Raw genomic sequence first — 14,659 nt, 5'->3', positions numbered from 1 at the left:
CAGCCAGGGCAATTAAGTGAGACCCTCTTTGAAAATGAAATAATTAGGGGGCTGGGGAAGTAGCTCAATGGTACTGCTTTCCCACCCCCACCCCCCAAAAACAACCTCTTGTTATATTGTGCTTTATAGTTAATTTTTTCTAACGGCAACCCTTTCAATATATCCAAAACCAATTTTTAAAATTAAAGTCAAAGATGGAAACTTCTTTACAGAATTGCAAGAAAAAGCTAACTTGACTGCTAACTTTTTTGAAAAGTCTTAATCATCAAACTAAATCAAATACAATTATATATAATCCAACCATGTCTTAGACAAAGAAATGTTCTGTAATCATAATGCTGAACTGTTGAATATGCTTTTTCCTTAACCATACATAAAGTGTATGCCATAAATATTCATCACTATGAATCTAGGTAATGGAACATTTTTCAAGGTAATGTCAATATTTGATAAGTTACTTCTACAAAAAACACTATCAGATTACTTCAAAAATCCATGGACCTTTAAAGATCTTTGTTCTCAGATATTCTCAAAGCAAATTCTGAAAAGATTATCTAGTAAATTATCTGTTGCTAATATAAATTTGGAATCTTTTAAGATTCTATCCTTACTTTCATACTAATTTTGGAATATTAAGATTTTTTGCTTTGTTCAATACATTTTGAAGGAATAAAAACTAACCAAGTTTTAACTACAAAGTAAACAGTCTAAGAAAAGGAGTTCTGCTTCAGAAATGTATGTGTCTGCTGAACCACTGCTATCCAAAGTATGCTCTCCAGACCATGATCTTGAGGAAGGTAGAACCAAGAGACCCACACCCATCAGCTCAAATCACAAATCCATGTCAGGAAGACTGACAGCTGCAGTCTCAGCAACAAAACAGAGGTCAAAAGACAGTAGGACAGCTTCAGCATGCAGAGACAATAACTGTCAACCTAGACTTGGACATCCAGCAAAAATACCTTTCAAGAAAAGGGCCAGGGCTGGAGAGATAGCTCAACTGGTAAAGTGCTTGCCTTGCAAGCATAAGGCCCTGGGTTCGATCCCCAGCACCAAGGAAAAAAAAGAAAAGGGCCGAATAAAAACATTTCCAAAGAACAGTTGTCAGAATTCACCACCTATAGATACTCACTAAAGGAAATTCTAAAGTACTTCTGACAGGACAGTGATCCTAGACAGCAGGTCTGAAGAGTAAGAGAATGATGGACCCTATACTTTCATTATCTTGGGGGTTAAAATTAGACAATATTAGACAAAGAAAGATATAAATATGTGTATAATTCTAAACACTGTACAATCGATGTTCTAAAGAACTTTTTCAAAAGACACTAAGCCAGGTGTGGTGGCACACGCCTATTATTCCAGCTATTTGGGAGGCTGAGGCAGGAGGATCACAAGTTCAAGGACAGCCTCTATGATTAAGTGAAACCCTGTCTCAAAATAAAAAAGGACTGGGGATGTAGCACACCTGGGTTAATCCTCGATACCACCAAAAAGTAAAAAATAAAAATAAACAAAAAGAGTATACTAAAAATGTAAACTATAAATGACTAGAGTTAAAGAACTTGAATTACTCAAATGAAAGGCAAAACTATTAACTCTGGACTTTGATAAGTGTACATATTAAAAATCTTTGGAGTAATAAAGGCTGGGAATGTAACTCAGCAGTAGAGTACTTGCCTAGTATGTGTGGGACCTGGTTTCAATCCAGTACTAGGGAAAAGCATATCATAAATGAACCACTCAAATAATGGAAATAAGTATAATTTCCAATATAGAAAACAGGAAAAAATGGATAAGAAAAAATTCAAGTCTATCTGAAAGACAGCAACAAAAGAGAAAAAACAATGAAGTAAATCCTCATATATTAGTAATCAATGTTAATATAAGTGGACTACTTTTTCCAGTTAAAGCTACACTGTCAAGCAGGCCATATAGCCCATCTCGTAAAGTGCCTGCCTCTCATGCTGGAGGCCCGGGTTCGAGTCCCCAGCACTCTAGGGTTGTGCAAATAAGATACACTGTCAAAAAAAAAAAAAAAAGATACACTGTCAGAGAGCGGGATGTGACAGCACACACTTGTAATCCCAGTAACTTGGGAGGCTGAGGCAGGAGGATCACAAGTTCTAGGCCAGCCTCAGCAATCTAACAAGCCTGAGGCAACTCAGTGAGACTGTCTCAAAATAAAATAAATAAAAAGGGCTGGGGATGTGGCTTAGTGGTAAAGCACCTCTGGGTTCAATTTCCAGTACCAAAAAAAAACTCGTCATACTGACCAACATTCTTGCCTCCATCTTCGAACCCTCTTTTATGTCTTATCAAAGTGCCACACATCCTTCTTTGTACCATTTATCACAACTGTGTTCCTAGTGATTTGTGTTACTACCAGTATATATTAATTACTTACATGTTGGCAAGGACTGGGTCTATTATGAATCACACACTGTGTATTGCCAGCATCTGTCAGTTTCTAACACACAGGAAGTCCTCCACAAAACCTGCTAAAGGAAGAGGAATGAAGAAAAGAAGGAGGAAAGAAAGAAACCAAATATACAGGTGCAGTGGCGTACACCTGTAATCCCAGCTGCCTGGGAGGCTGAGGCAGGAGGATCACAAGTTTGAGGCCAGGCTGGGCAACTTAGAGAGATCTTGTCTAAAAATAAAAAATAAAATGGCTGGAGAAGTAGCTCAGTGGTAGAGAACCCCTGGGTTCAATCCCCAGTACAAAATTTTTTAAAAATAAACTGCCTAGCTGTAGATAACATCGTTTGGTCTTCCTGGTGGCTAAGTTGATCCTTCTTTTTTGGCACTGACCTATGAGTGAAAGAGAGGTGTGCAATTTCCATTTCACTTTTAAAATAAATAATAAAGTCGCTGGTTGTCCAGGTGTCCTTTCACCTTCCAGCAGGCCAGAATGCAACACATGCCAGTGAGTTGTCTCCAAGCATGAAGGCAGATCAAGCACCCTCCTAAGAACCCAAGAAGGAAACCACATATTTAGGATGGCAGAGTGCCCCACCAGCCCAGTTCTCTGGATGGCCTTCTGGAATGAAGCCAGCCAGTCCTCCAGAAACTTTTAACCAGAGAGGGGAATAACTTCTTTCTTAAGTACTGCACTTTTGTATCCCTTTTGCAGCTCACTAAATACAGAGGTTAAAGTAAACAAATATTAGTATCAAAGAAAAAAGAAAGGAAGATACCAGAGAAGCCAACACTACCTTAAAAAGGGAAAAAAGACTCCTAGACCAGCAAACCAGATCAAGGGTAGAGGAACCAAAAATGAGAGCTTAACAAAGAGCTATCAAGAGAGGCAAGACTCTTTTTAAGTATAGTTGAAGAACAGACTATCCTGGCCTAGAGACTTGTTCCTTTTAGTCCTGAATACTTATTATCCCTTGTGCAGAAAGGACAGAAAGAAAAATCTGTAAATCTTAAAGCTATTGTAAATTCACTCACTTATGAGAATTGCTGTGAGCTCATGTAACATACTAACACATGTACTTTTGGAGTAGATTAAATAAACAAGTTGAGAAACAATATTTTAGGAAGTCTATAATAAAGGGTACATTCCAAAAGTTATCTACATAGAAGAGACAATGTCACCCCAAGATTCTGAAAGACCAGATCACCATAAACTTCTTGTGATCCATGACCAAAAGAACTGAGTTCACCAGGCTGATGTGATGTCATTCCCACATGCATTCCTGTGACCACCCCTCATATGGTTTCATTTAAAAAGAAAAGCCTAGGGCTGGAGTTGTGGCTCAGTGGTACAGCGCTTGCCTAGCACTTGTGAGGCACTAGATTTGATCCCCAGCACCACATTAAAAAAAAAAAAAAAACTAAATAAACAAAATAAAGGTATTGTGCCTATCTACAACTAAAAATATTTTTTAAATAAATAAAGAGCTCAAGCCAGGCACAGTGGCATGCACCTGTAATTCTAGCAACTCTGGAGGCTGAGGCAGGAGGATCACAAATTTGAGGCCAGCCTCAACAATTTATCAAGACCCTGCCTCAAAACAAAAAATAAAAAGGACTAGGGACGTAGAGCAGAGATAAAGTGCCCCTGAGTTCAATCCCCAGTACCAAAAAAGAAAAGTCCAAGACCCCAAAAGCACTTCTCACTCTTGAAATAGCCCACATTCTCAGTGTGTATTGTCAGTTTTTTTGCTTTCCAAGAAAGCTCTTCCCCTTTGCTAAAACCTGATGGGTCTTTAAATTCTTTTCTCCCAGCTGTCAAGAGCCTGGAGAGTCCAGTAAGAATGGAGGTGCCCTCTGCTTCCAGAGAAACCTCCTAGAACCCCCTCTCCCCTGACAGACTCACCAAGCTGTCTAGATGAAAAGTTATTAAGTATTCAAATCATTCCACAGTCATAATTAGCGTCCTCTAAAGGAAAAGAACACACAGCCCTAAGAATAGGAGTATTCATCTCAATGACAATTATGTTTCCCCACTGCATATTAACCAATTGGCATCCTGGTTTTATATACTAGTCTACTACGAATTCAGTCATGATGTAACTAGGCACTCAATTCCAAACACTGATAAAATCCTACCTGAGGGCTGGGGATGTGCTCAGTGGTTAAGCACCCCTGGGTTCAATCCCTGGAACAACAACAACAACAAAAAAAAAACCCCAAAGGTTCAACTAAGGAAGGATCAGTTTTGATCAGCCTGTCTAGCCTTGCCTAGTTGGCTTCTTTTTTTCCAACTCATAAAAACTCCTTGTTTGCAGCCCCAAGCCCTCCGCTAATGGGCCAACACGGGTATCAGTATGACTCCGTGCTAGTCATGCAATTTTAGCATCTCAAAGTTAGTTTAAAAAGGAAAAGAAAGTTCAACCTTATTTTTACTAATAATCTGCAATAATATTTCCACTGCTAAATGACAACTGCAGGAGGTTTTGATCTAATCTCCTGCACTAGCTAGGTCCCAACACACAAGGCTGAAAACCAAAAGGGAGTCACCCATTCTCCAGTTCCATGACTCCCAACGGAATCTAAGTTGTTTTATCTGGCCTTCCAAGAAATCAGGATTAGAGAGGGTGCAGCCAAATTTCCCAAACCAGCCAGTTTCAATTGGCAAGATAATGAAGTTCCTTCTGCTTTAATCCTTACACACAAAGAAAGGTAACTGAAGAAACCTGACACCAGTTATTTTCTCATTCTATTTCCCTGTCCAGGCTCACAAGGCGAGTAACTTTGAAATGATCAATTAATTCGCTTTTTATTCTTTGGTTCTGCTTTCTTCAGCTCTTTCCATTCTATAACACCTGTATTTTACAGAATGAAGCATTGCCCAACTCTATGATGCAAAAATAAAGCCAATTAACAGTTAAATTGTTGAAATTATGGTTTTTGATCGCAAAGCCTGGGTCCTTTTTCCCGCTCAGAAACGTGGAACCAATAACAAGACCTAGCACTGGAGACCTAGCAGTGGAGACTTCTACCAGCCAATATTTTATTGCTTTTGGTCCATGATTTCTAGGTGGCAGGGGCAGGGAGGAAGGAACCTGTACTTAAAAAAAAAAAAAAATCAGTATTCTTCACTCCAAATGGAGTCCATTGCTTAAATCAGATGTCTGGGTGGCAAGAGACACATGATTCACTAACTGACAAAAACCTCCATCTATATTATTCTCACCATTAGCAAATGGAGACCTGGGCTGGAAAGAACTGGTATCTGCTATATTTCATGCCAAGATGATTATAACACACCCTGATCTGGCTTTCCAGCCACCTAAAACAGCCTACATTTTTATCTTCCTTAAAAGCTGCCTTATCATATCACCCTGTTCATAATTCAATAACTCAATGATTCCCCACTACCTAAATAAATAAATCCAAACTTTTTTTAAAATTTTTTTTAGTTATACATGGACACAATACCTTAAATTATTTATTTTTCTGTGGTGCTGAGAATCAAACCCAGTGCTGCAATCGTGCTAGGCAAGCACTCTACCACTGAGCCACAACCCCAGCCCCTAAATCCAAACTATTTAGCCTGGCATTTTAGTCTTTTATAATCCAACATAGTGAGGAAAACACTAGGCCTAAATAGGGGACTATGTAAGTACCATGAATTCTAGTCCATTGTCATGGAATTGAGATAGGGATTTAGGATGAGAAATATGGAATCTTAAGGGAAACACTCTCGACCCACTGAAATGCAGTATCAAGCCACTGATGCAGAAAACATAGTAGCAAACTTTGGCCCATGCCCTTGTAAAATCAGAGAGATACACAAGCACAGGAAAATTGGCCCCAAATTGTGTGGCTCCACTGCATTCACCCCCAGTCCCACCCCTGATATAAAAATTGAACCCCAACCCATGGTAGGGCTTCTCACTCTTGAGACAGCCCACATTCTCCCTTGAACGTGTACCTACCTTCCTACATAAACCTCTATGTGTTTGTCTGGCTCATGTTGATCCACCTCATATGCCAAGAACCCAGCAGATCCTGAGCTGAGTTCCCTCTCTCTCTGGGAAACCCTCAGACCCTTCTCCAGAAACATCTCTTCTCCTGTGACAGAATTACAGGCCAGCTCATTGAATCAAACAGCTGGAAAAACTATTAATCTTAAGTGCACCTATCACTACCTATCAAGCCTGACCCAAGGTTGCTTTGAGGTCTAAATAAGAACAAATGTGAAAACCCACTAAAAGCTATCAGTCACTCTACAAATACAGAATGCCCGTTTTACTCTTCTGTACCCACACAAAAATCAATAGCTGTAACACCAGAACTTCTCGGGATACAAAGAGAATCCACCAGGCTTGGGTACACAAGCCAGCCACACCTTCAAAGTGAACTGGTCTGAAAGGCTGGGTCACAAAGCAAATGAGGCGAGCTATTCTGACCTCTTTCATCCTTTGCAAACCAATACAATGCCAATTACTTTAAAAGAAATAGTGTTTGATAAAAAGAGGCATTCGGTATGTATTTGCTGGAACTAAACTCCTAAAACACAATTATGAAAAAGGATGATATGCGTGCAAAAGGGGACTCAGCCCAGGGGTCAATGACGAATGCTTCCAACTACTAGTAATGAAATGACAAAAGACAAACAATGTTTATGTGTGCAGTGAGAAAATCAGGTCCTGACGGTAAAGATATTCCTAAGAAATGGGGACTTTACCCTTAGGAGTATCACAGGCAACTCACAGTCTTCCAAACATTCTCCTTTCCACCCAGTAATTGTCTGACTCTTTGGGAAAGGAATTGTCTCTTAGCTCTCAGGCTGGCTGTTTCCGGATAAAGCTAACCCACCCCCAGTTCACATTCCTCCTAATCTATTGTTCAAGAGAAGACACTATCCCAGGCTTAAATTCATCAGCATATTCCAGTGATATATCCCTGTCCCCAATGTTTGGCTCAGTGATGGACAGAAAACTTAAGCTTATCAAACCAGAAAGAACCTCGGGTTTAGAGCCAAAGTACTGGCTTACTATCTAAAAGGACCTGGAAGGGGAGGGGTTGGACAGAAGCGGGTAAAATGTGGCCGTCACTACTAGGTTAAAGTGTAAAGAGGAAGACCAGTCATCATTACAGTAGCCAAGTGAGAGATAAGGAGAGCCTAAACTAGGAAAATGGGGGGCTGAGGTTGTGGCTCAGTGGTAGAGCACTCACCCAGCCAGGATGTGTGAGGCACTGGGTAAGATCTTCAACACCACATAAAAATAAATAAATAAAATAGAGGTATTACGTCCATCTACAACTAAAAAACTGAAAAAAAAAAAAAAAATGAGAACAGAACAGAATAAGGAGATAATCAAAGTAGGGCAAAAAATCAAGAGGACACAAAGATACAAGAAGAACGAGATCATGGTGCAAGAGGAACAGAGGCACCTAGCTGGGGAGTCTTAAGAAATGGTCAGAAAGACTAAAGTATGGGCAAATTTGGGCAAGTTAGTAGACTAAGGTCTAGAGAAGTTCAACCTCAGTGTCTGCAGGGGATTAGGTTCAGGACACACATTGAATGTCAGAATCCTGGGACACTCAAGTGGCATGGTATTTGCATATAACCTGGCACATCTTCCCTACACTTTAGCTTGGTTAGTTTACTTATAATAGCTAATACAATGTTAATGTGATATAAATTGTTATCATACTAGTTGTATTGTTTAGAAAATAACTGAGACACAATAGAAGAAATAAACATAGGGAGAAAGGGGACAAAAGGGAAGGAAAATGAGATTGTGGTTATAAATCTAAAAGCCCCATTGTTATGGAGCTGGGACCTTCCAAGAAACTGAGGAAGCATGGAGACCCATCCTTCAAACCCCCGTGATCAAGTCAGAAAGATTTCAGACATGTCATTCAGGGTAATAGGAATGAGTTTATTGAAGGGACAGGAAAAGGGAAGGGGACACTCAAACGTTCTCTCTAGACCTGTTTTTCCCTCTAGACTGGTCCCTCCCAAGTTTCTGAAAAAGCTACAAATCTTAGAGTTGCTGTAAATGTAATCATTTATAAAAATGACTGATTAAATCATTCTTTTGATTAAAGCTTCTGTACACTGTTCATCTACACGATGCACTTTCAGATTAAACAAAGATGTATTTTAAGAGACCTATTACAAGCCAGGCCTGGTGGCACACACCTGTAATCCCAGCAGTTCTTGAGGCTGACAAAGGAGGATCGCCAGTTCAAAGCAAGCCTCAGCAATTTAGCGAGAGGCACTCTCAAAATAAAACATAATAAACAGTGGCTCAGTAGTTAAGTGCCCCTGGGTTCAATCCCTGGTACTTAAATAAATAAATAAAAGAAGAAGAAGAAACCTATAACATAGGACACGATGAGGCCAACCTGAAGATCCTGGAGAGGACCATCCTCCATAAACTCCTGTGATCCAAGACTTAAGAACTGTGTTGACCAGGATGGTGTGAATTCTCCCATGCCCCACCCCCACAGTTCCCTTTAAAACAGGTGCTCCTCCAGAACCCCACCTCCACTCCACCTTGAAGAATGCAGGTCTTCCCCTTTCACATTCTAATAAAGGTCTTCCTCTTTGTTAAAAACCTGAAGCTTCCTCAAATTCTTTTCTGCCCAGTGTCAAGGAGCCTGGAAGGTTCCAGTACAGGAATCCTCTGCCACTGGGATACCCCCTCGAGCTCCCTTCAGTGACATTATGACAAAGGGAAAAAGTCTATACATACTCAGAGGAAACTCCCCTCCCCATTTTTCTATTAGACATTGGTTGAATGTGCGGATGGAGAGCTCTCAGAAACAGAGGGCTGGCTCTACTAAGTTTTGTTGGTGTAAAACAGGATCCCTCTGGAAACCAGGGCAAGTTGCTCTTCACTCTCTCTGTGAAAATAGATAAGCATCTTACTTGACTTTTCAAAGATGTCTGTAGTTACTAAAGTTATATAATAATTCTACTTTCTTAAGTAATTAAACTGCCTTTTAAATTAAAAAAAACCTACAGTTCCTATTGCCCATCATACACAAAAATTAATCTGACAAATATAAAAGCTAAAGTCAGAAAGCTTCTAGAAGAAAATGTAAGAGTATCTTTATAACCTTGGGATGGGTAGAGATTTCTTGGAACACAGAAAATATCAACCATAGCAGGGCACAGTGGCACACACCTGTCATCCCAGTGACTCAAGAGGCTGGGGCAGGAGGATCAAAAGTTTGAGGTCTTAGCAACTTAGTAAGACCCTGTCTCAAAATAAAAATAAAAAAGGGCTGGGAGTGCACCTCTGTGCTAAATTCCCAGTAACCCTCACACACATACAAACAAAAAAAGAACAAAAGAAAGTACTAACCATAAAAAGAAAAAGACTGACAACCTGAACTTAGACAAAATTTAAAACCTATTCATTAAAATACACTATTATGAAAATGAGTATACAAGCCACATATTGGGAAAATTATTCACAAAATAAATATTTAACAAAGAACTGGTATCCAAAATATATAGAGTTCTTACAAATCAATATGAAAAGAGATCAAAGACCAATTAAAACTGGACGATAACCAATATTTCATAAGGGGAGATATTTGATCAATGAGTAAAGATAAACTCTTCCACATCATTATTCATAAGGAAAGTGCCAACCAAAGTCAGTATAAATTACCACTGTCCAGCATTAGGATGCCTATAGTTTAAAAGACAACACCAAATATTGGCAAGAAAGTGGAGCAACTGATGTCATAGGATTGTTATTTCTAGCTACTCCACTCAGGAGGCTGAGGCAAGAGGATCACAGGTTCATTCCAAGCCTGCCTGAACAATTTAGTGAGACTCCATCTCAAAATAGAATAAAAAGGGACAGAGATGTAGCTCAGTGATAGAGCACTTACCTAGCATGTGTAAGGTCCTGGGTTCATCCCCAGTACTGGGGGTTGGGGGGGTGGTAACAAAGGAATGTGGAACATCTAGAACCTCATTCATTGCTAGAATAAAATGACAGACCCACTTTAGAAAACTGGTTAGCAGGGTCTTATAAACAATATATTTTACCCAATGACTAATGATTCCATTCCTGGGCATTTACTGAAGTGCAATAAAAAACCCTATGTCCACAAAGAGCTTTGTTCACAGCAGGTATATACATGACAGCCCCAAACTGGGAACACCCTAAAAGTCCAACCTATGGCAAATGGAGAAACAGTCACCCAAGGTGACAGATGGAATGGGAATGTGAGAGGTGTAATTAGGAAGAGGCACAGAGAACTTGGAGCGGGTGTTAGAAAATATTCCCTAGGGATGTGGGTTCCACAGACATTGCAGTGTCAACTCAGTAACTGTACACATAATAACCAAATTTCATTATATGTCAATTAAAGCTCAATTAAAGAAAGGAAAATATACAAGAAAAAAATGATCTCTGATATACATACCTGAAATCAACATTATATTATTAGACAGTAGAAAACCTCTGTCATCCCAAGTCAAAAGCAAAACACACACAAAACTTTTAAAGGTTTAAGGGAAAAAACAACGGAGAACAGGACAGACTAAAACATCAATGAGACCACAAACCAAGGTCTTCAGTAAATTACGTAAAACTCTGCCTCAGTTTTCATCTATAAAATGGAAAAAATAAAGAATGACCTCTCTAGAAATGTGCAAAAATTAAGCTATGCAAGGGATCTAATATAACACCTAGTACATGAAAACCACCTCTGATAACCTACCCATACCACCCAGGAGACTGGTGAGCAGGATGTAGAAAGGTGCTGTGTCCTTCAGTAGCCATGCTCCTTAGCCACCGGGCTATCTTACAAATGTTCATAGAAATTTAGTTTGGGATAACCAAATTATATTAAGTATGAGGGAAACTCACTACAAAAAAAAAAAAAAAAAAAAAGTCTAGATTGTTCTGTAAAATGCAAAAGACTTTCTAAAAAGATTACCTATTCTTAATCCAGGTTTCTCACTTATACTGTTTACCTACAGCCACATTCTTATACACATCTGCTAGAAAGCTTTCTAATTATCTTTCAGAAGGCCATAAATTTTCAAATGCTAAGTAAATGCACACACACCAACTACTTCCCACAAAGAGCATGCTCAAACAGACAAAGCATGTTGAATACTCTCCTTTTATCACACCAATACTGTCTGGTTGGATTACAGCCAACAACAGGGCTCAAGTAGATTTATCTTTCCTGTAGATCATGTAGTACATTTGCCTAATGCAGTGCCCTAGATTTTACAAATTACATTCACTGCTGTACTTGCAAGTCTGCAGATTTGAACATTTTCAAGGAGGACACTAGACATTTATATAAAATAGTCTGCTTTGATGATCAATAAAATAACTATTTTGAAGCCACTTACTATCCTTTCACTACGATTTTAAATTTCTGTAAATAATTCCTTGGTTTTTAGAAAAGTCGAGGTTGAACCAATACACTAAAGCTTAATCTGCATTCACACTGCTCGATAAGAACCCACACATACCAAAGATCAGTTTGAAAGCTTTTAAGGCCAAAAATTTCTATTGTGTAGCCTTGCTAGCCAAAGAACTAAAGGAAAGTTGAAACTAAAAATAGCACAGTGAACAACACATGGGGGCGGAGAGGGGGGGTTCCGAAAAGAAGCACGATTCGACATAATGTCCCAATTATATAAAAAAAGACCAAGTATTAACTATGAGCCATAAAATACCGATTTATGCTGTAGTAGATAGAATGCAATTCTCACTGAAAAGTTCCATACTGTCATTTGACTCCTTTTTTGGGGGGTCAGAACCCGGGGGCGGTTGGGGACAGGGCGCTCTACCACTAAGCTACATCCCCAGCCTTTAAAATTATTTATTTATTTATTTATTTTAAATTTCGAGAATATCACTTAAGTTGCTGAGGCTGGCCTCGAACTTGCGATATTCCTGCTTCAGGCTCATGAGTTGCTGGGATTACAAGCGTGCACCACCGTGCTTGGATCTTAACTACCATTTTTTAGGCATTTGATCGTGCTGCAGAGCTATTCACTGCAAAGCAGCTCTGGTCTAACTCTATCATGATGTCACAAAATTCAAAATGCAGAGGAATCCGACTCGGTGCAGTCTAGTGTTGCCAACAATCACCCAACGGTGGCACAGGACAGAATCCATCAGGTTTCCTCACGCTCCCTAGAATCACAGCTCCCCATGGAAATAAAATCTTTAAAGCGCCTACCTAAAAACAAACACAAAACAAAATAAACAAAAAACCAATTCTGCCTACTGTGCCTATTAAGAAAAGGTAAAGGGATCACCTATCCATGGGCATGAAAGAAATAAGTGGGTGGGTAAAATGGCTTCCCCCGCAAACTGAAACGCTGTAAATGACATGCAAATGCCTTCCCAGAGTAAGGGCTTTAAAACAAAGTGTCAGGATCCCATTCACAAGGAGGATAAGAACCCCCAACCGTTTCAACTCGGATCCGGACATGCAAAAGAGTGAACGTCCTGCAAACCCGAGGCGTTGCGCGCAGGGAGTGTGGCTATGCCGAATTTGCACCCTTCCCCAGAGGGAGCAAAACAGTCCCAGGACCCCCGCCCCGCCTCCACTGTGGTCCTGACCCAAAACAAACCCTGCGGGTTTTAGGACAAAAGAAAGAGAAGGAAGCACCAGCCAAGCATATCAGATCAGAGTTTTCCGTCCCCGAGCGCACTTTCCTCCTCACCGCCGCGCACCGTGGAGCCCCGCGCGCAGAAGCCAGGCTCACCGCACCACCTCCCCGCGCCCGGGCCCAGCCACCGCGCCGCCCCCAGGACCCCTAACCGCGAGCCCGCTGCCCCCGGCCGTCTCGGCCTCCCCCGCCACAGGTTGACCGAGCCCGGGAAACTGCAGCCAGGCGGGCCGAAGAATTAAGTTTCTAATAATATAACTTTAGGCGGATGAGCGCCGGCGTCACCCAACCCCGAGGCCGACCTAGAAGCCAACTTGGGGGTGTGCAAAGCGAGGTGAGGGCGCGGGCCGGGGTCCAGGTGCTGCCTCCCCGCCGCCCGCGTCCCGCCCTGGCAGGTGCGTCCCGTCGCGTGGCCGCGCTCACCAGGTACCAGACGCCGAGAAGGATGGTGCCTGTGCGGACATGGCAGCACAGACAGCAGCTGTTGGAGTAGAACCGCGTCCACGGCGCGACCATCTTCATCGCTCGGCCGGCGGGAGCAGTGACGCGAGCGCACCACCAAGTTTGGGAAAGGGTCGGCCGCGTTGCTCCCAGCCCTCGGCTCCGCTGCTGCCGGCTCCTCCGCGGCTCAGGCTCCCGGCCAGCTAGCCCACTCGCCTGGCTCCAAGCTGCCCGGAGAGCTCCGAGAGGCTGCCGCGGCGGGACCGAGCGCTCTAAGGCGGCGGCGCGGGCCGTAGGAAAGAGGGAGGGGGGGGGGAGGCGGGCCGCGGACCACGTGACCCCGTCCGGGCTCGTGACGTCACCATGGGTTCGTGCCAGCTGCGGGCGCTGAGATCCCCAAGTAAATAAATACATCATTGCTGCACCCTCGGCCGGTTCCAGAGTCCGCTGCAGTGGAGTTCCGGGCTTTGCGTCTTTCATTCGGCAGTGGGTGTAACTCTTGTTAGGAATTCTAGATTCTAGTTTGTTGCGTTCCTCTCCTTCAACTTCTATCTTGCGGATAATCCATAGGTGCAGTGCTATCATTGTGGTTATGAACGAGACTAGGAAGGAAAACCGCGCAGTGTGATTCCAGTCAACTGCAGTACTTTGAACCACTACCGAACCCGCTGAGAGCAGTTTGTCTCCACTTCCCAGCTCAATTACCATGGTAGTAATCTTTTCCCAGAAAATAGAATGTGTGTCAAGGGCATCCTCGCTGTGCTTGGGTAGCATTTTTAATCATGACTGCAGCTCTAAAGAAACAATCATCAAGGCAATTACTGCCTTGAGGTCTCTGCAAGACACAACAGAGTGTTGAGAGAACTGATAGGACTACAATTCGGGGTTTATTTCCTCCCAGCTGGTTTTTGTTTGCCTTTTTTGTTGCTGCTGTTTTTATCTTGAAGGCCCTCATCCAACGTTAGCCTCTGACGACTGCAAAGTCAAGGATCTCAAATAGGTTTTTAGCACGTACAAAAATTTAATTTCAGACTAGGAGCAAGGGGGGGGGGATCCTCGTTCAGTTTAAATTTCTTAAGGGCAGATTATGTAGGAAGAGAGATGGTAACAGATAAGGCTGTTAAGTGTTATGCTGGTGAATTT

General features: G+C 41.7%; 1 protein-coding gene across 1 annotated transcript in view; it reads right to left on the bottom strand.

Moving 5' to 3' along the window:
- The window catches only part of LAPTM4B (lysosomal protein transmembrane 4 beta), a 63,635-nt gene extending 49,816 nt beyond the window's left edge, over positions 1-13,819 (bottom strand). Inside the window, exon 1 of the mRNA XM_079126304.1 lies at positions 13,499-13,819. Within this exon, the coding sequence (XP_078982430.1) occupies positions 13,499-13,597 (99 nt within the window). The 5' untranslated portion in view covers positions 13,598-13,819. The remainder of the gene's footprint in view (positions 1-13,498) is intronic.
- Positions 13,820-14,659: the final 840 nt, after the last annotated feature.

Source organism: Sciurus vulgaris, assembly GCF_902686455.1.
Source record: "Sciurus vulgaris genome assembly, chromosome: 1".
Classification (NCBI taxonomy): domain Eukaryota; kingdom Metazoa; phylum Chordata; class Mammalia; order Rodentia; family Sciuridae; genus Sciurus; species Sciurus vulgaris.
Note: the sequence above shows the minus strand (reverse complement) of the source record. Positions and strands in the feature narration are given on the sequence as shown.